Below are 20043 nucleotides of genomic sequence, written 5' to 3'. Positions count from 1 at the left end.
ACACCACAGCTCATGGCAACACCGGGTCCTTAAATTATTTAATTAATTAAATAGCACCCTGTGACTGGCAGCTCTTATACCCTCTATTATGGGGAGTGTGTGCGCATCATCCTTGTACCTGAGGGTAGCACATTTTTAAAATAAAAAAACATCTTATATATGGTGCTGAGTAGGAATCATGTGAACCAGGGGTTGGCAAACTGGTATGCCGCCTGTTTGTATATGGCCTCTAAACTACATTTCTGCTTTTTTAAATGGTTGAGAGAAATCAGAACGATATTTTTGATATATAATAAACTCAAGTTTACGTGCCAGGCACCATTACTAGGTACTTGAGATTAGACAGGTAAATGGTATCTTGGGCTAGTAAGAGAGCAATACACAGGCCACAACTTGTATATGGGAAAGGTGGGAGGGGGCCAAAGTGCCCTAATTTACCTGTGGAATTAGGGTGGTACTGTGGCAGGGAAAGGGGGCTTTACAGGTCCCAAGATTTCAAATAGTCTCTCTCACTGCTTCAGTGTTTCAAGACAGTTACTGCATTTGGTAAATGTTAACATACTAAACAGGTTATTCAAGTCCAAGGCAGTCATGTGTTAGAAATTTCTGACCATCTCAGCCTCACTATCCCAGAGTAGGTTTGGACATCCTCTCTGGGCCCAGGGAGGTTATGACAAGGCCTAGGACATGGCAGAGGGAGGGAGCTTTGTCTACAGACCTGGAGTGACATGGGCACCAGGGTTGGGGTTTTTTGTTTTTCTTTTTTGACTGTCCCGTGGCATAAGGGAGATCCTGGGCCAGGGATCTGATCCCAGCTGCAGTTTGTGACCTAAGCTGCAGCTTTTGCAACTTTGGATCCTTAACCCACTATGCTGGGCTAGGAATCAAACCTGTGTCCTGCATTCCCAAGACAACACCAATCCCATTTCAACCCTGGAAGGGACTCCTAAAACAGGTGGTTTTTTTGTTTTTGAGCCTGAGGGTTGGACAAAGGTTCTATCTACTTTCAGTGGCCCCTCTCGGCCTTGTAAGAGTGCTTATGTTTGCTGTCGGAGTTCCCAAAACCTGACTAGTATCCATGAGGATGCAGGTTCCATCCCTGGCCTTGCTCAGTTGGGTTAAGGATCTGGGCGTTGCCTAGTAGGTTGCAGACATGGCTTGGACCTGGTATTGCTCTGGTTGTGGTGTAGGCAGGCAGCTGTAGCTCTGATTCGACCTCTAACCTGGGAACTTACACTTGCTAACAGTGTGGCCCTGGAATTCCTGTTGGTGGTGCAGCAGAATTGAATCCAGCTAGGAACCATGAGGTCGTGGGTTTAATCCCTGGCCTCACTCTGGGTTAAGGATCCAGCGTTGCAGACTTGGCTTGGATCTGGTGTGGCTCTGGCTGTGGCGTAGGTGGGCTGCTACAGCTCTGATTAGACCCCTAACCTGGGGACCTCCATATGCCCAGGGGGCGGCCCTAAAAAGACCAAAAAAAAAGAGACATGAGGTTAACCCTGTGACATTGCTGCCCATCCTTCAATGGCCTGCTGAGAGGCAGCAGAGCGGGGCCAAGAGTCTGCTGTCTGGTGGAGGGGCAGGACTGCATGGTCTGCATTCAGATCCTGCTCTAAACCACTCAGCAGCTGTAAGCCTCAGCGCCCTCATCCGCAAAAGGGGCCAGCGGGACCTTCCTTGGGGCTGTGAGGATGAAGTTGACAATGCACTAAAGCAGGTGACTCCATGCCTAACTGTAGGAAAAGAAGAGGAATGGGGAGTGAGCAGGACTGAGGTTTAGCTGTAGACCCCTCCCCAGCTGGCAGAGCTCGCTTGAAATTGGTGTTCAATGTCAGCTTCTAGATGCCTGGTCCCTTCCAATTCCAGGATTTGAATGTGGGTTAGAGTAACCTCGAGGTCTTGGGAAGAAAGGAGGCAAGGGGACTTGAGCACCAAAGGCTTACACTCAAGCCTCTGGTTGAATCCCTGCCCTGTCACTAACCAGCTGTGGAAATATCTCTCAGGCACCCTCACCCAGAAGCTGTGTAAGGACTGAATAATAAAGTCTGTAAAGGATCAGTTGTACCAGATAATTCTCCCATTTTACAGATGAGATGAAAAAACAATTCTCAAACTGCCTTGACCTGGAACTTTCTCCCTCTTCACCTGGTGAGCTCCCATTCATCCTTCAGGTCCCAGGCTACACTGCACCTCCACAGGGAGACCCCCGACTGCCCTTTGTCCCTCAATGCGTGTAGGCCTTTGGCTGGCATAATGGAGGTGCCTAATGAATATATTTGTTGAGTGAGTGAGGAAAGGAGGTGCTCAATAAATTTTGGGGGTTTTTTTTGTCTTTTTTTTAGGGCTGCACCTGCAGCATATGGAGGTTCCCAGGCTAGGGATCAACTCAGAGCTGTAGCTACCCACCTAGGCCACAGCCACAGCAACACCAGATCCTTAACCCACTGAGAAAGGCCAGGGATCAAACCTGCGTCCTCATGGATGCTAGTCGGATTTTTTTCCACTGAGCCACGATGGGAACGCCAATAAATTTGTGGAACGAATGAATGAATGAATCAAGGTGGAGAGGAGCATACAAGGGAACAGGAGCAGTACAAAATGTGTGCCTTAAAGTGTGTACATGAAGATGAAGAATTGCCTGGGGAGTCAGGGAAGGCCTCACTCAGGTTCTGGAAGAGGCGAATGTGTGCGCACCTGTGGTGTAGGTAGCTGGGGTTTAAGGCGTTAGGGAAAGGATCCAAAGAATCCTTAAAAGCTTGGGCATAACAGTTGGGAGTGGCACTGTTCTCACCACACACCCTCTCTGGTGGGCTGGCATCCTCACTTGAACTACTGTCACTTGACAAGGCCACCTCTGGCTTCATGTACCAAGCTGCAGCTGACGCCCAAGAGCAGCAGGACAGGACTTGTGTCTCAGCCTGACCCTAAATGGAACTGTATTCTTTTGATCAATTTGAATAATTTAGATCCCAGCAGAGCTGATAATACAGATATTTTGGAAATTTTCATAAAGAAATAGGAATTCTCTTGTGGCTCAATGGGTTAAGGATCTGGCGTCACTGCAGCAGCTCAGGTTGCATCCCTGGCCTGGAAACTTTCACATGCTGCAGGCACAGCCAAAAGGAAAAAAGAAGACAAGTAGTAGGAATTCCAGTTGTGGCACAGCAGAAACAAATCTGACTAGTATCCATGAGGATGAGAGTTTGATCCCTGGCCTTGTTCAGTGAGTTAAGGATCTGGCATTGCCATGGCTGTGGTGTAGGCCGGCAGCTACAGCTCTGATTTGACCCCTAGCCTGGGAACCTCCATATGCCACGAGTGTGGCCCTAAAAAGACAAAAAAACAAAAAAAATTTTTTAAATTATTGAAATGTATATACAGAAATGTGCACTTATCGTAAGTGTATAGCTCGATGAATTGTCACGGGGGGATCTAGTCGTGTCACCACCACCCAGATCATGAAACAACATGTTCAGCATCCCAGAAGCCCCTTCTTTTTTTTTTTTTTTGTCTTCAAAAAAAAAAAAAAAAAAAAAAGCCAGACTTCAAGAAGAACTAGAACCAGGGCCTTGAAAGCCATTGAGAAGTCAGGCAGGCTGCTCTCTCTCTGGGGTCTTTCAGCTTCTTTCTGCGTGTCTACTTTATTCTTGTCCCTCTTGGAAGACCTCCTTCCTTATCTTCTCTGGGCACAAGGCCAGACATGGCATTCTCTCCATCCCTGAGAGATATGGGTGGAATTGCTGAATCCCAATAGCAAGATCATAAGAGGGCGAGCCTGACTAGCCCAGTCAAGAGTCAGTCAACCCTGGGTGAGGGAGCAGGGTCCTGGGGGTGGGCTGGTGCCCTGAGAGAGCAGTATGGCCTGAGCCGACATCCTCACGAGCATCTGCTCCAATGGAGCACTGAGCTGGGAACAAAAGACCTGTGCGTTGGTCCTGGTGTTGCCTCAAGAAACCCTTAACCTCTCTGGGCTCTTGTCCTCTTCTGTTTGCTTCTCTTCAGCCGGTGCCTTCCATGTTGATTTTTATCTAAGTTTGTTTTTCTGTGGGTATTTTCAGGGGCTTCCAAGAACACAGTGATATGGGAAAGATGACATGTCAAGTAAACGGAGAATCCTGAAACAAATGAGATAAACCTCTGAGCTGTGGGATTTGATAAAGACATACCCTTTTGACCTGAGACCAAAGTCTTGGGTTTGGGCCACAAGGCCAGTTAGGAATTCAAGCTAGAAACAAATGTTACCTCTCAAGAGAGAGACACAGACGAGTCCCATGTTCTTATCTGGAGCTGCTTGTTCTGGAGGAAGCCTTGGTGGCCCTTATGCCCTAGGGCCTGGCACCTCTCTTTGAGTGTTCTCCGAGACGCTTATTTTGATGGATTCCAAATGGCACAGGGTAGAGGTAACTTTCTCTTTTGTTATCAATTCATTATTTTGGTTGTGATCAAAAACTTAAAAAAAATTGAAATAAAATAACCATAGGGGAAACTGAGTGCAGGATATATAGGAACTCTGAAATATTCTTACAACTTTTCTGTGAAACTAAAACTTTGAACACAGAACTATTTATTTATATTTTTCAGCTGCACCTGTGATATATGGAAGTTCCCAGGCCAGGGATGGAATCCGAGCCATAGCTGCAACCTACACCACAGCTGCAGTAATGCCAGATCCTTAACCCACTGTGCTTGGGCAGGCATCAAATTGGTGCCTCCACAGAGACAAATCGAATCATTAACCCAGTGTTCCACAGTGGAAATAAATTATTTATCTTCTATCCGTGGCCCAGGAACTTCCACATGCTGTGGGCCAAAAAATTAAAATAAAATATAAAATAAAAATAAAATAACCAACCTAAGCCTCAGGGTGAATTTAATTAAGCATACATTTTTTTTTTCTTTTTACATCCATGTCTATGGCATATGGAAGTTCCCCGGGCTGGGGTTGAATCAGAGCTGTAGCTGCCGGCCTACACCACAGCCACAGCAACAGCAGATCTGAGCCCCATCTGTGACCTATACCGCAGCTTGCGGCAACGCTGGATTCCTAACCCACTGACTGAGGCCAGGGATCAAACCCACATCCTCACACAAACTAGGCTGGCTTCGTCAGCTGCTGAGCTACAACAGGAACTCCTAAGTGTGCATTTTCAAGTGCAGCACTCAGGGAGGCACACTGATGGGCAAGTGAGTCCCTGGTAGGTTTATAAATCACCAAAAGCTGTGGAGCCCCCCCAGTGATGTCTACAGCATAAACACCCACCTTCAGGCTGTGACTACAAGAGTTTGTTCCATATTTGGTTGACACAGAAAATGTACTATTTGTTCGCTGTTCTTAGCACAACCCTCTCTGTAGATGCTTTGGTTATTTGCATGGGGGCAGCAGAGTGACAGGGAAAGCTCGCAGAGCTTTGGCGCTGGGCAGCTCTGGATTTATCTCATACCTTTCACTTACTAGCTGAGCGACTTTAGGGGAGTTACTTAAGCTCCCTGAGAATGTGTAAAATGGGGGTTAATAATACTGTGCTGTGATGGTCGAACGAGACGGCGTGTCTCAAGGTCTGGTCTAGTGCCAGGACCTAGCGAAGGGTAACAGTCACCTTTGCCAGTTCCTGGTGTTAACCCGTAACCGATATTTCTTTTTTTTCCTTCTTCCCTTCCTTCTATTCTTCCTTCCATCCTTCCTTCCTTCTTTGCCTCTCTGTCCTCCCTCCCTCCTTCCTTCCCTTCCTTCCTTATTTATTTATTTATTTATTTATTGTCTTTCTGCCTTTTCTAGGTCCACTCCCACGGCATATGGAGGTCCCCAGGATAGGGGTCCAATCGGAGCTGTAGCCGCCGGCCTACACCACAGCCACAGCAACGCGGGATCCTTAATCCACTGAGCAAGGCCAGGGATCGAACCTGAAACCTCATGGTTCCTAGTCGAATTCGTTAACCACTGAGCCACGACGGGAACTCCCCTTCCTTATTTTTTGACCAGATGGGGGAGAGGATGGACAGTTTCTGTTTCGGCAGGCAGTTAGCAAAAAGCTGACACTGGTGTAGATAATCAGGTGCAAACTGCAGACTGAAAGTGAATGGATAACAAATAAACTGCTTTAAGACTCTAATTTATGGAGGAAGTAGAAGTCTGGAGCCCAGTGCTATTCTTAGGAACCAGTAAAAAGTGCCAAGAAGAGGATGTCCATCTCTAAATAGGAACAGTAGAGAATAACCTTCATCCAATTAACAGATACTTACAGGAAGTTGCCCTTGTGGCTCAGTGTGCTACAAACTTGACTTGTATCCATGTGCGGGTTGGCTCCCTGGCCGTGCTCAGTGGGTCGAGGATCCGGCGTTGCCGTGAGCTGTGGTGTAGGTCGCAGACACAGCTCGAATCCCACATTGCTGTGGCTGTGGTGTGGTCCAGCAGCTACAGCTCCGATCCAACCCCTAGCCTGGGAACCTCCATGTTCTGTGGGTGTGGCCCTAAAAGAGAAAAAAAAGTCAGTGGAGCAAAGTTCCTGGCTGGGAGGTCAGGCACAGGACTAGGGATTCATCTCACAAAAGAGGAGAGCCTAGGAGTTAAGAGTTCAGACCCTGGGAGTTCCCCTGTAGCTTAGCGGTTAAGAACCTGATTAGTATTCATGAGGATGCAGGTTCAATCCCTGGCCTTGCTCAGTGGGTTAAGTATCCAGCATTGCCACAAGCTGCATAGTAGGTTGCAGATGTGGCTCAGATCCCATATTGCTGTGGCTGTGGCGTAGGCTGGCATTGCAGTTTCAATTTGACCCCTAGCCTGGGGACTTCCATATGCAGCACCACCCCCCAAAAAAGAGTTCAGACTCTGGAGTCTCGGTTGGAACACTTGGTTCTAGCGGTGAGCCTTTGAGCACATCACTTACTCTCCCTGAGTCTCAGTTGTCCTTATTCTGAAATGGGGAAATAATGAGAACCTACCTCATAAGTTCAGTGTGATGATTAGAGAAGCTAATGCACACAATATGCTCACTGTCAACTGAAAAGAAGAAAAACCCACAACCTCAACGTGGTGAGTTATATTTTATTTGGGGACCTTACTAAGGACTGTAGCCCCAGAGACAGCCTCCAAGATCTGAGGAACTGCTCTGAAGAGGCAAGGGGGAAGCCAGGTTATATAGGAGTTTTGGCTGCAAACAAAACAAAACAAAACACAAAAACCATGTAGTCGAACATCAAAAGATTACAGCTAATCACAAAAGGCAGACATCTCAAGTTAACGATTTTAGTGCTTTTCTCTGTGCGAAGATGCAGATGGCAGAGTGTGGGGGCTCATAGAAATCATTCCTTAGATATGCATCTGAACTGGCCCTAGATAGGGCCAGTATCCTGTATTCCTCCATCCTCAGTCCCCTCAGGACACACCCTCAGGCGTCTGCAGTGGCCCCAACCAAAGGCTGCTGGCTTGATGGGGGTGGGGGACATTCTTATTTACTGAAATGGCAGGCAACCTTTTTTTTTGGTCTACGTTGCCATCCTGCCAGGGGTGGAGTTAACAGTGCATGAATGGTACCTGAAATAACAGGAGCACAGGAAGGGGAACATGGGTGTACTTGCACGTCAGTTCATAAGTTTGGTTGCAGGAAGTTGAACAAATTCTTTTTAGCTGGTTTCTATCTTTTCTATGAAATGGAAGATGAGAGGGAGTTCCCGTTGTGGCTCAGCAGTAACGAATTCAACTAGTATCCATGAGGACGTGGGTTTGGTCCCTGGCCTCACTCAGTGGGTTAGGGATCCGGCATTGCTGTGAGCTGTGGTGTAGGTCACAGATGTGGCTCAGGTCTGGCGTTGCTGTGGCTGTGGCATAGGTTGGCAGCTGCAGCTCTGATTCAACCCCTAGCCTGGGAACTTCCACATGCCGCCACCGCCGCCGCCGGTGCTTCCCTAAAAGACAAAAGAAAAAACCAAAAACCAAAAAACCCACTATCTGGGCATTAGTTATGTTCAATCTGAATAAACTTTCATTCAGTCACAAATTTATTATCTTGGAGTGACATAGTTGCTTTTCGTAAGGAGTCAGGGTTCACCCAGAGAGCAGGACGAGTAGGAGATACATACGCAGAGATCTACTGCAAGGAGCTGGCTTCTGGGATCATTCGGACTGACTAGGCAAATTGGGAATTCCTAGGGCAATTCTTCAGGAATTCTGCCTTCAGGAAGGCAGACAGGACCTCATAGACACGGGCTGTCTACTGGCTGAAGCTGCTGCCCACGGGCAGAATTTCTTTTCTTGGGAGAGCCTCAACCCTGCTTTTACGGCTTCGGGCAACTGATTAAATCAGGCCCATCCAGGTTATCTGAGATAATCTCCTTTACTTAAAATGAGCTCACTATGGGCTGTAATTACATCTGCAAAATACCTTGACTGAAACACCTAGATTAGTGTTTGAGTAACTGGGGATGGTAGCCTAGCCAGGCTGACATATCAAAAAGACCATCACACCTGCAAAATGTTCTGAATCCAAGAGCACCTTATCTGTACATTTTCTGGATTACTGAGGAGGACTGCTTTATGAACCCAACCTTTTAGTCTATAACCTATTTAGGATGCATCCATCAGTAAACTTCTCTGCCCTCTGCACCAGAGATGCTAAATGCTATGATCTGGTCGTCCCGACCCAGGGCCCCCATGGGAACACCATTTATCACCCTGCAGTGATCTCACAGGGATGCTTCAAGGCCTCTGAGGCCTGGAAGGAGCCTTATCTCCACAGGCAGGGACCTCATTTCTCTAGTTCTTTTAATTCCTCTGTCAACTTTCTATTTATGGACTCCTTCCTCCTTCCCAGGCTGCAGGCTGCCCCTCCTCACTGCCATCAGCCCGCCTCTCCTGACACTGCAGGCAACCAGCTTTGCTTGGTGAAGAGAGCTGAAAGGGAAAGGTTGCGCACAGGTCACCATGGGAACAAACCTTGGCTCTACAGGTCTCTCTGTCCTTGTCCTTGAGACTGAGACAAGCGTGAGATAGAAAACAGACCAACCAAAGGCATTATGCAAAATGAATCCTCATATTTCTGCACTGGTATTGGGGGGGTGTCAAGGATAAATAAGAATTGATAATTTGTTTGTTTGTTTTTGCTTTTTAGGGCCACGCCCAGGGCATATGTAAGTTCCCAGGCTAGGGGTCAAATTGGAGCTACAGCTGCCAGCCTACACCACAGCCACAGCAACGCAGGATCTGAGCCGTATCTGCGACTTACACCACAGCTCATGGCAACACCGGATCCTTAACCCACTGAGCGAGGCCAGGGATTGAACTCGTGTCCTCATGGATCCTAGCTGGGTTTGTTAACTGCTAAGCCATGAAGGGAACTCCAGAATTGATATTCTTTTGTCTTTTTTTTTTTTTTTTGTCTTTTTAGGGCCACACTTGCAGCATATGGAAGTTCCTAAGCTAGGGGTTGAATCAGAGCTGCAGCTGCTGGCCTGCCCCACAGCCGCAGCAATTCGGGATCTGAGCCGCATCTGCAACGTATATACCACAGCTCATGGCAACGCTGGATCCTTAACCCACTGATGGAGGCCAGAGATCTAACTCGAATCCTCATGGATACTAGTCGGGTTCGTTACCACTGAACTATGACAGGAACTCTTGTTTTGTCTTTTTAGGGCCACATCTGTGGCATGGAAGTTTCCAGCTATGGGTCAAATCGGAGCTACAGCTGCTGGCCTACACCACAGCCACAGCAACACCAGCTCCAAGCTGAATCTGTGACCTAACCGCAGATTGGGACAACACTGGATCCTTAAGCCCCTGAAATCCTTAACCCACTGAGTCCTCACAGAGACATCAGGTTCTTAATCTACTGAGCCACAATGGGAACTCTTGTTTTTGTTTTTTCTTTTTTTTTTTTTTTTTTTTGGACATAGCCACAGGATGTGGAAGTTCCTGGGCTAGGGATTGAACCTGTGTCTAGGCAAAGGCCTGAGCCACTGCAGTCAGATTTTTTTTTTTGATAGGCAAGAAGTAAATTTATTAAGATAGGATGCTTGTGAGAGATGCAAGCTGGCAGGCAAGGAGACTCTGCCCTGCAGTCAGATTCTTTTTTTTTTTGTCTTTTTGTCTTTTTTGTTGTTGTTGTTGTTGCTATTTCTTGGGCCGCTCCCGCGGCATATGGAGGTTCCCAGGCTAGGGGTTGAATCGGAGCTGTAGCCACTGGCCTACGCCAGAGCCACGGCAACGCATGATCTGAGCTGTGTCTGCAACCTACACCACAGCTCACAGCAACGCCGGATCGTTAACCCACTGAGCAAGGGCAGGGACCGAACCCGCAACCTCATGGTTCCTAGTCGGATTCGTTGACCACTGCGCCACGACGGGAACTCCTGCAGTCAGATTCTTAACCCACTGTGCCATGGCAGGAACCCTAGGCAGAACACTCTTTGACATAAATTGCAGCAATATTTTTTTTTGATCTGTCTCCTAGAGTAATGAAAATAAAAACAAAAATAAACAAATGGGACCTAATTAAACTTAAAAACAAAGCAAAGGAAACCATAAACAAAATGAAAAGACAACCTATGGACTGGGAGAAAATATTTGCCAATGATGCTACTGATGAGGGATTAATTCCCAAAGTATATAAATAGCTCATACGGCTCAATATAAAAAAAAACAAACAGGGAGTTCCTATTGTGGCTCAGCAGGTTAAGAACCTGACTAGTATCCATGAGGATGTAGGTTCAATCCCTGGCCTCACTCAATGGGTTAAGGATCCGGTGTTGCCATGAGCTGTGGTGTATGTTACAGATGCAGCTTGGATCTGGCATTGCTGTGGCTGTGAGGTAGGCCAGCAGCTGCAGCTCCAATTCAACCCCTAGCCCGGGAAATTCCACATGCTGCAGGTATAGCCCTAAAAAAAGCAAAAAAAATGGGGGGCAGACGAGCTAAATAGACATTTTTCCAAAGAAGACATACAGATGGCCAACAGGCACATGAAAAGATGCTCAGTATTGCTAATTATTAGAGAAATGCAAATCAGAACTACAATGAGATATCACCTCACACCAGTCAGAATGGCCATCATCAAAAAGTCTACATGGAGTTCCCGTCGTGGCGCAGTGGTTAACGAATCCGACTAGGAACCATGAGGTTTCGGGTTCGGTCCCTGCCCTTGCTCAGTGGGTTAACGATCTGGCGTTGCCGTGAGCTGTGGTGTAGGTTGCAGACGCGGCTCGGATCCCGCATTGCTGTGGCTCTGGCGTAGGCCAGTGGCTACAGCTCCGATTCAACCCCTAGCCTGGGAACCTCCATATGCCTCGGGAGCAGCCCAAGAAATAGCAACAACAACAATAACAAAAAAGTCTACAAACAGGGAGTTCCCATTGTGCAGGCATATGGAGGTTCCCAGGCTAGGGGTCGAATCAGAGCTACAGCTGTTAGCCACAGCCATAGCCACAACCACAGCCACGCCAGATCCAAGCTGAGTCTGTGACCTACACCACAGCTCACGGCAACGCCGGATCCTTAACCCACTGAGCAAGGCCAGGGATCGAACCTGCAACCTCATGGTTCCTAGTCAGATTCTTTTCCACTGCACCACGACAGGAACTCCCCCTTTGCTCATTTTAAAAAACCAGGTTGTTTATATTTTTGTTGTTGAGTTGTAGAAGTTCTTTATATATTCTGTATACTAGAACCTTATGAAATATACGTTCATAAATATTTTCTCCCATTTTGTGGGTTGTCTTTTTACTTTTTTGGTAGTTTCCTTTCAAGCCACAAAGCTTTTAATTTTAATGAAGTCCAATTTATTCTTTGGGTTTCTCGTGCTTTTGATGTCATATCTGTGGTTCCACTGCCAATTGATAGTTATTTATTGAGCACTTTCCATCTACCAGGAACTAGGGAATATGTGGGTGAATAAGACAGACTTGGTCCTTGCCCTCATGGAATTTAAACCTAGTGGGGGGTAGGGGAGATATTAATCTAATAACTGCATGAATAATTGCTCTAGTGATAAGGATTAGAAAAGGTGCGGCTCTAACCTTGTCTGAAGGTCAGGGGAGACTTCATTTGAAGTCTGAGTGGCATTGGAAGGATGAGTGGGAGTGGGCCAGGTGAAAGAGGGCAAGGAATAGAGGGAAGAGCATTTCTGGACAGGGAACAGCATGTAGGGAATCCCAGAGCTCAGGAGGCAAGGATGGTGTGGCTGGCACAGAGTGAGGGACCGGAAGTGGGGAAGGGATGGCGTGACTTAGGGAGAGGATGTAGAGAGACCTTTCCAGGACTTCAACCTGGTAAGTGCCAGCAGTTAAAGCCACAGGGGAGTTCCCGTCGTGGCGCAGTGGTTAACGAATCCGACTAGGAACCATGAGGTTGCGGGTTCGGTCCCTGCCCTTGCTCAGTGGGTTAACGATCTGGCGTTGCCGTGAGCTGTGGTGTAGGTTGCAGACGCGGCTCAGATCCAGCGTTGCTGTGGCTCTGGCGTAGGCTGGTGGCTACGGCTCCGATTGGACCCCTAGCCTGGGAACCTCCATATGCCGCGGGAGCGGCCCAAGAAATAGCAACAACAACAACAACATCAAAAAAAAAAAAAAAAAAAAAAAGACAAAAAAAAGCCACAGGAGGTTGAGAAGAGCGTTTCAAGGAGGAGGAAGTAGCCCGCATTGGCCAGTGCTGCCGAGAAGCGAACAAAGGTAGAAACTTGCATTCGGTGGGTGGGAGGCCATCACAGGAGACCTGCGTGGAAGCAACTGTGCTGGGATGATGGAGGCAGGAACCAGAATGCAGAGGGGAGGTCAAGAGGGGAGGAAACAGAGATGCGAGGGGAGGAGACTTCCCTTTGGAAACGCTTGGCTGGGACGTGTCTGTCATCCAAAGAGCTTGGCTCCCAGTAGGCATGCAACAAAACTTTATTGCCCGGAACTAAACTGAGGGTGCTCTCCAAGTACGGGAGAGGGCAAGAGATGGAATCAGGCTGTGGGAGGAGGCGGGCTTGAGAGCTGGAGTGACATCTTCTTTCTTTTCTTTTTTTTTTTTTTTTTTAGGGCCGCACCTGCAACATATGGAAGTTCCCAGGCTAGGGGTCGAATTGAAGCTGCAGCTGCTGGCCTCCACTACAGCCAGAGCCACACCATACCTGAGCTGCGTCTTCGACCTACACCACAGCTCACGGCCACGCCAGATCCCTGACCCACTGAGCGAGGCCAGGGATCGAACCCACATCCTCATGGATACTAGTTGGCCGCTTCAGCCACCACGGGAACTCCCTGAGTTACATCTTGAAAGGAGACAAGCGTGCGCCTTGCCCTTCGTTAAAATGAAGGGAGAGTAGGAAGACAGGGAGGCTGGGTGTGGAATGCAGGGTATGTTAGCTGGGGTAGGACGAGGCATTTCTATAGATAAGACGGTCTGGAAATGAAGGGACCTGTATGCTCTGATTCTCTTCAGAGGATTTCAGGTTTAGCTCTGACTCCAGTTTATGACTTTATCTGGAAATCAGATCTAAGCTATCTAATACTTGGTGGGCCCTGACTTATTAGGTGGCTTATTTTCCTTCTTCTGTGGGCTAAGAACGAGGTAAGTCAGCTTCTTTTGATTGTGTCTAACGTACAAGTGTGTAGGTTGGGAAGAACATCAGCAGAAGAACCAGTATCTCCTTTGAGGAGCAGCCACCCCCCCCACCCCCCCAATCTGGCACGGAGGGAAAATCATCCGCCACCAACGTGGACACATTTTCGAGATGGAAGAATGCAAGTAGCCACAAGGTCCCTCCTAGGCTACCCCAGCAGAAAAGATCGTTTCACCACAAGAGCCGCCCGAGTAGCTTTCAATTTTTCCAAGCAAGAATTTATTTGTTGATAAATTCTTTAATAGATTTGTTAATAAATACATTCTCTGTTATTTTCCACGTGTCCAGCAGCGTTGCTAGGTATTGCCGATTTTATATATATATATATGTATTTTTGTTGTTGTTGTTGTTTGTTTGTTTAGGGCCGCACCTGCTGCATATGGAGGTTCCCAGGCTAGGGCTCCAATCGGAGCTACAGCTGCTGGTCTACACCAGAGCCATAGCATCGCCAGATCCTTAACCCACTGAGCGAGGCCAGGGATGGAAACTGCAACCTCATGGTTCCTAGTCAGATTCGTTTCCTCTGTGCCACGATGGGAACTCTGCAGATGTCTTTTCTCAAATCATCAGAACAAGCCTGCAGTGGAGCGTCTGCAGTTCCCGTGTGACTGATGAAGAAACTGCAACTCAGGGAGGTGAGTGATTTGCTCGAGGTCGCTAATCAGTGGCAGGTTTGGAACCCAGGTTAGGCTGAGCCCAGCGGTTTGGGGGATCTTGCTCCGGGGGCCACTGTGTGCCCCTGCTGCTCCGTCTGAGATGGAGGCAAGGGGGTGGTGGAGAGAGGTTCCAACCCAGCTTCACCTGAGCACCTCTGCTCTTGGCCAGCTTGCACCTGCCTCCGAGGTAAGCTTCATTTGAACAAAGGCTATGGAGAAGGGGAAAAACCGCAGGGCTTTCCTTGAAGTGTTTCTTTTCAAATGCTTTGCTTGTATGGTGCATTTCCCCTCAGATGTTTCCCTTGACGCAGCCATCCTCCACGTGACTGGAAGAGTGACTTTTCTTCTTCTTCTTCTTCTTCTTTTTTTTTTTTTTGTCTTTTTAGGGCCACACCTGTGGCATATGGAGGTTCCCAGGCTGGGGGTCGAATTGGAGCTGTAGCTGCCGGCCTATGCCACAGCCGTAGCAAGGCCAGATCTGAGCTGGGTCTTCGACCTACACCACAGCTCACGGCAATGCAGGATCCCCGGCCCACTGATCGAGGCCAGGGATCATGGATACTACTTAGATTCTTTTCCGCTGTGCCACACTGGGAACTCCCTGGAAGAGTGATTTTTCTAAAATCTCATCATGCTACTTCTCACACACACCCCCCCCCCCCCCGCTCTGCTTAGAAGCCTTCCATGATGGTACCCAGCTAACTCTAGGTTAATACCTCTGTTCCTCCTTCGGCATGACATAGGAGACCCATAGTGATTGGGACCCCCATCTGCTTCTCCAGAGCTACCATTAATTACTCGCCAGCTCCCACCTTCCTGCCAAACCAGCTGACTTCCACCTCCTGGCACTTGCTATATGCACCCACATGTACTCCAGTGGCTCTGTCAGAGGGCCCCTTCCCCGTCTCCACTGACCAGCTCCCACTCACCCCTCCAGCTTTCCATCAGGTGGAATCTTCCTTCTCAGAGAGACTTTCCCTGCACCTTTTGGCCTGGGTTGGGCCCTCCTCCCCAGCCCCCACGCTTACTCGTCACAGCCCTGCTTCTCCTTTTCGGAGCCACCTGGCCCACTTGAACACAGCTCTGCATCATCTGCTTAACTCTGCTGTGCTCCCCTGGAAAGACGTTTCTCAGGGAATTTGTTCTTTCTCTTGGGGTGAGCATACCAGTCTTGCCTCGAAAAGCATACCAGAAATGCCAATGGCTTGATGGTAGGCACACAGAGTTTTCAGCATGGGAGTCTGTCCCCTGCAGCCAAACCTCAATTTTACATGGAGGAGGTAGGCTAGGCAATATCACATGATGGGAAAAATCTGTGGGGAAAGAGTAGCTGACTACAGGCAAAACTTGAGAAAGCTGCTTTCGAATCTTCCAGCTGACTTGGTTTTTGTTTTGGAAAGAGCAGGGCAGATGCTCCTCTTAAGTCTCCAAATCTGCTCAGAGCTAAGTTGCTTAGGTTCAAATTTTTCCTGGCAAGAGGGGACTACTTTTGCAAGTGTCCTTTAAGTGTTGGGCCGAGGCACATGGCAATCCCCCCTCCAAGCCAGGAGCCCGCAGACTCAGCCCTGTGGCAGGAAGGCCCAGCGCTGGCAGCCTTCAGCAAGCCCAACCCATCTCAGCAGCTGTCAAGGGAGGGGTTGTGGAGCAGAAACCGCAGTCCTGCATCAGTTAGCCAATTTACATCTATGAAATGGGTATGAAGGTGGAGGAGGGTTATGTCAGATGCTGATGCCAAATGCCACAAGCCAGGAACTGCTCACCCTCCCACTTCAAACATCAAAGTTCATTTAGAAGAAGAAAAAGGAAATGCCACATGACACTCTGTAAATATGTTTAAGGTGTAGTTCCTAGAGAATGGGACCGGCTGAAAATCAGTAGAAGGATTTGGAGCATTTTCATGGATGAGGAGAATCTAATGGTTTATTCAGGGAAGGGGGGACTGTTTTGAGCACAGAAGGGGCAAACAGGCATGCCAGGCAGATGGACCCCTGGCTGGATGGGCTCAGGGCGGTGTCTCTGGGTTGTGTTCTATGGTGACTTGGTTCCTCCCTGGCATTCAAAGACGGGCATGGGAGGGCTGGGGACACAACGGTCCATTGCAAGGGCTACCTAAGCCTCCAGGGATGCAGTGCTATTTTGAAAATATGCTGTGCTTGAAGGCAGCATGGATTTCCAGCCACCAACTGCTTCTTCCTCCTTTCAGCTCGAGTCAACCCTCCTGGATTCTACTCAATTCATATTCTTTCTGAATGGTAGCAATTTTCCAAACTACCACTTATATATTAAATGCAATTAAAAGAAACCCACAGTGCTGATGATTAAAGCCCTATCTTGGAAAAAAGTGCCGGGGCTGTGTCTTATTGGAGGGCAGACGTCAAGGTGAATTATATGACTCACCAGGAAATATTAGAAATATACATTTGGAGGCTTTTTCTTTTTCCTTCTGCTCTGTGCCCTGCAGACAGCTTCTCTGGGATGAGACTCAGTAGGAGGCAGGACCTAGATGCCAAAGAGCCCCAGAGACAGGTCAACTGTGTGTCTCTACTCAGTGCCAAAGTCAAAGTAGCTCTTTTGCTGTATGGCTTGGCTACTTGCTCTGAGAATGAGGTCCAGAGCCTGTTCTGGATCACTAGTTTTCGACCATGGGTTGATGACCTCTTCGCTGCAAACATAGGGAGCCTCCCCCTCTGGTGGTTAATGAAAAAAAAAAAGTCACTCAAAGGACAGCTTTGTCATGTGAAAGGAAAACATATCCCACTTTAATATGCTTAAGAAGTCATTTGTGATACATCAGAAACAGTACTGGTAAGGCCTGGTCGTCTCTGGAGCAGGTTGCCAGGGGCTGGCTGCCCGCACACAAAGTGACCCGTTAAGTGCCAAGTCAGGCCGGCCTGAGGTTAGGCGCTTCCTCTGCATCAGTGGTTTACAATCTTAACTCATTCTTCTAGCAAATGTTTCCTAATAAACCCAGAGCTTCCGCCTGCCCAGAAATGGCTGCTGGAAGCTTCACGTTCCCTCTCCCGGGAAGGACCACGCTCCTCTCCCAACTCCTTAGTCCTGAAGTTTGGGGATTCGGCGCCAGGAGGGCTCGGTCTTTGCTTTGTCTCGGTTAGGGGTGCCTTGGCCCTCGCGTCTCCTGGCTGGTGTCTGTAGGAGCCCTGAGACAGGTGCCTAAAACCGAACCCGAGGTGGTTGGCTCCTGGCAGGCCCACGACTGCGGCTCCAGTGGGACCCCGGACCACAGGCCTCGCCGTGGCGTCGCGGTCCCTCCACGCTCTCCAGTCTCTGTCGCCTTCAACGGTCCTGGAAGAAGGGGAACATATGGCGGAGAAAGCCTTGAACTTGCGCCATCCGGCTGCCCATGGAGTCCTTCTTGGCGGGCGCTGCCGCCGCTCTGGCCGTCGTCTCCGTGGCTGGCGCGCCCACTGCGCTCGGGGCGCGTCTCAGTGTCCACGCAGCGCCGCCGCCGCTGCTGTTGTTGTTGGCGTTGTTACGCTCGCCGCCGCCGCCACCGCCGGTCTCCCAGTCCTCAGCCCCCGACAGCTCCCGCAGGCTCCAGGGTGCCTCGGGCCGCAGGTAGTGACAGGCTCGGTGGCCGCTGTGGTCGCGGCGCGTGGGGTCGGCCCCCAAGGCGCCCACCAGCACCTTGATCACCATGTCGTGGCCCTGCAGGGCCGCCAGGTGGAGCGGTGTGAGGCCGCCGCTACCCGGGGCGCTCACGTCGAGCTGTAGCCCCTGGCGCTGGGCGAAGTCATGCACCAGGATGATCTCCTCGTGGCGCCCGTGCTTGGCCAGCCAGTGCAGCACCGTGTAGCCCGTGATCGGGTCGCCTCGCAGCAGCAGCCCTGGCTCGGCTTTCAGCAACTCCTGCAGCGCCTCAAAGCGGCCCTCGGCGGCCGCCAGTATCCACGCGTGCTCCCGGGGCTCCAGGCACAGCCCGCTACCGCCTGGTCCGTTGGGCCCGCTAGGGGACGGTTCCTCCGAGCGCTCCTCCGACGGCCACCCGGCGGGAGCCGCCCCCTGCAGCCCTAGCAGCTCCCGCAGCCCTTCCCGCCGCCGTCCCGAGCCCGTGGCCGAGAGCATCAGCGAGCCGTGGAACTGGGGCTCCCGGGAGGCGGCGGCGTTGCCCCGGTACCTGCCCAGGCTGCCGGTGTCCGCTCTCGAGGGGCGGGGCTGCGGGGCGCTCCGCAGGTTCAGCGCGGTCGGTGCGAGGGAGGCCTTGGGCGCCCGCTTTGCGGCCCCTTGGGGTTCGGCCATGGTCCTGCAGTTGCCGCCGCGGCGGTTCCAGTGTCTAGCGTTCGTTGCCCTTCCCGGGCCCCACCGGGAGAGGAACTGGCGCTGGCGTTGGGGAAGGAAGCGGGCTTGAGCAACTGGGCTCGGAAGGGAGGGAGCGAAGGAGGAGAGAAGAAGAGGGGGAGAGCGAGCGAGCCGAGGGAGGGCCCCGGCACTGGCGGTGCCGGGAGGGAGGGAGGGGACGCGGTGGGGGCGGGGGGGGCTTAGGCCAAGCCCCCAGGGCGACCTCGCTCCCACCCCGAAGTACTGCCAGCCGCCGCCTCCTCTCCCTCGGGTCGCGGGCGGCCCCGCCCCAAACAGCCAGGTGAGCTGGGCGGCCCCGCCTCCCGCACGGCGTGGGCAACCTGGGGGCGGGCGCGGGGCGGGCCGCGAGCTGGCCCCGAGCGCCGCCTGCAGCCTTCTGCGGCCGCGGGGTTCTCAGCATCCCCGCAGCTGCTGGGGTGAAAAGGCTCCAGGGCGCCCCCTCCGTGGCGGGCTGAGCTCGGCTTCCAGCCAAGGCGTCCCGGAGCGCAAACCTACAGCTCGGGGCGCTAGCTCCCCGCCCTTTCCTTCGCCCTTCCCTCGTATCTCCTCAGGAGTCTCCCTGCACTTTGTCCCCGAGCCGCCTTTGTCCCGCGCCTCGCATTCAAGGAGGCGGCCAGGCTACCCCATGTGACTCGGGCTCGCTTGCACTGCCCTTTGTGCGGCCTTGACCCTTCTCGAAGTGCCCTCTCGGAGTTGCCTGGGATTCCCGCAGAGAAACTCAGAGAAAGGGTCCAGGCAGACGCCCTTCCAGGGAACAGAGGAACAGCCCTGCTTCCCCGCGGCTCCTTGCTCTGCTCTCTGCCCTCTTCTCTTACCTTTCCCAGCTTAGCTTGAAGAAGCAGGTACTGGTGAATCTGTCTTTGGCCGCCAACGCCCTGCCCTCTTCAGAGATGCACCCCATTCTCTCCCTGAGTGACCTGCTGACTTCTGTGAATTCAGAGTTGCAGGGCTTTTAAAAGAGGAGGTTATTTTTATTCCTGACATTGGCCTCCTCATTGCTCTTTGCTTCTCTCAATAAAATGGTAGTTCTTTGCTTCCCGCCACCACCCCATGTTACAGAGTTCAGTCAGTGAACAAAGGGGAGCCATAGAAGATTCTTGAGCCAGAGAGGAACAGCCATGATTACAGCGGTCTTCAGGAAGATGATTATGGGAGGGGTAGAGGCAGAAAGCCAGGAGACTGTTCTAGGCTAGGGGAAACGGGGGCCTCAGGCCAAGTCGGCCCACTCCCACTGGGTCCGATCACGATGGAAGTTACCAGAGGCTTTTCTCCCTTCACCCTCACACATCAGGAATCAGTCCCAAATAGCTGGAGCTTTCCTTCAAGACAGCCTATACATTTGTAATCCCTTTTTCGACCATTTTTTAAATGTGCCAGATGCTGTGCTAGGTACTTTATACATGTTCATTCTAGTAACCTTCCCAAGGAGCTCAAGAGCTAAGTATCATTACTATCCTCCCTTTGCAGAGAGGTTAGGC

The 20043-nt window shown here is 50.6% G+C and overlaps 1 protein-coding gene across 1 annotated transcript; it reads right to left on the bottom strand.

Moving 5' to 3' along the window:
• Positions 1-16980: 16980 nt before the first annotated feature.
• SOWAHD (sosondowah ankyrin repeat domain family member D) lies at positions 16981-18701 on the bottom strand. The gene has a single exon (XM_047765742.1). The coding sequence runs from the start codon at positions 18503-18505 to the stop codon at positions 17543-17545; it is 963 nt and encodes a 320-aa protein (XP_047621698.1). The 5' UTR covers positions 18506-18701; the 3' UTR covers positions 16981-17542.
• Positions 18702-20043: the final 1342 nt, after the last annotated feature.

The sequence above is a fragment of the Phacochoerus africanus genome, chromosome X (assembly GCF_016906955.1).
Source record: "Phacochoerus africanus isolate WHEZ1 chromosome X, ROS_Pafr_v1, whole genome shotgun sequence".
In the NCBI taxonomy this organism is placed as follows: domain Eukaryota; kingdom Metazoa; phylum Chordata; class Mammalia; order Artiodactyla; family Suidae; genus Phacochoerus; species Phacochoerus africanus.
The sequence above is the reverse complement of the archived record's forward strand: the minus strand, read 5'-3'. Positions and strand labels throughout refer to the sequence as shown.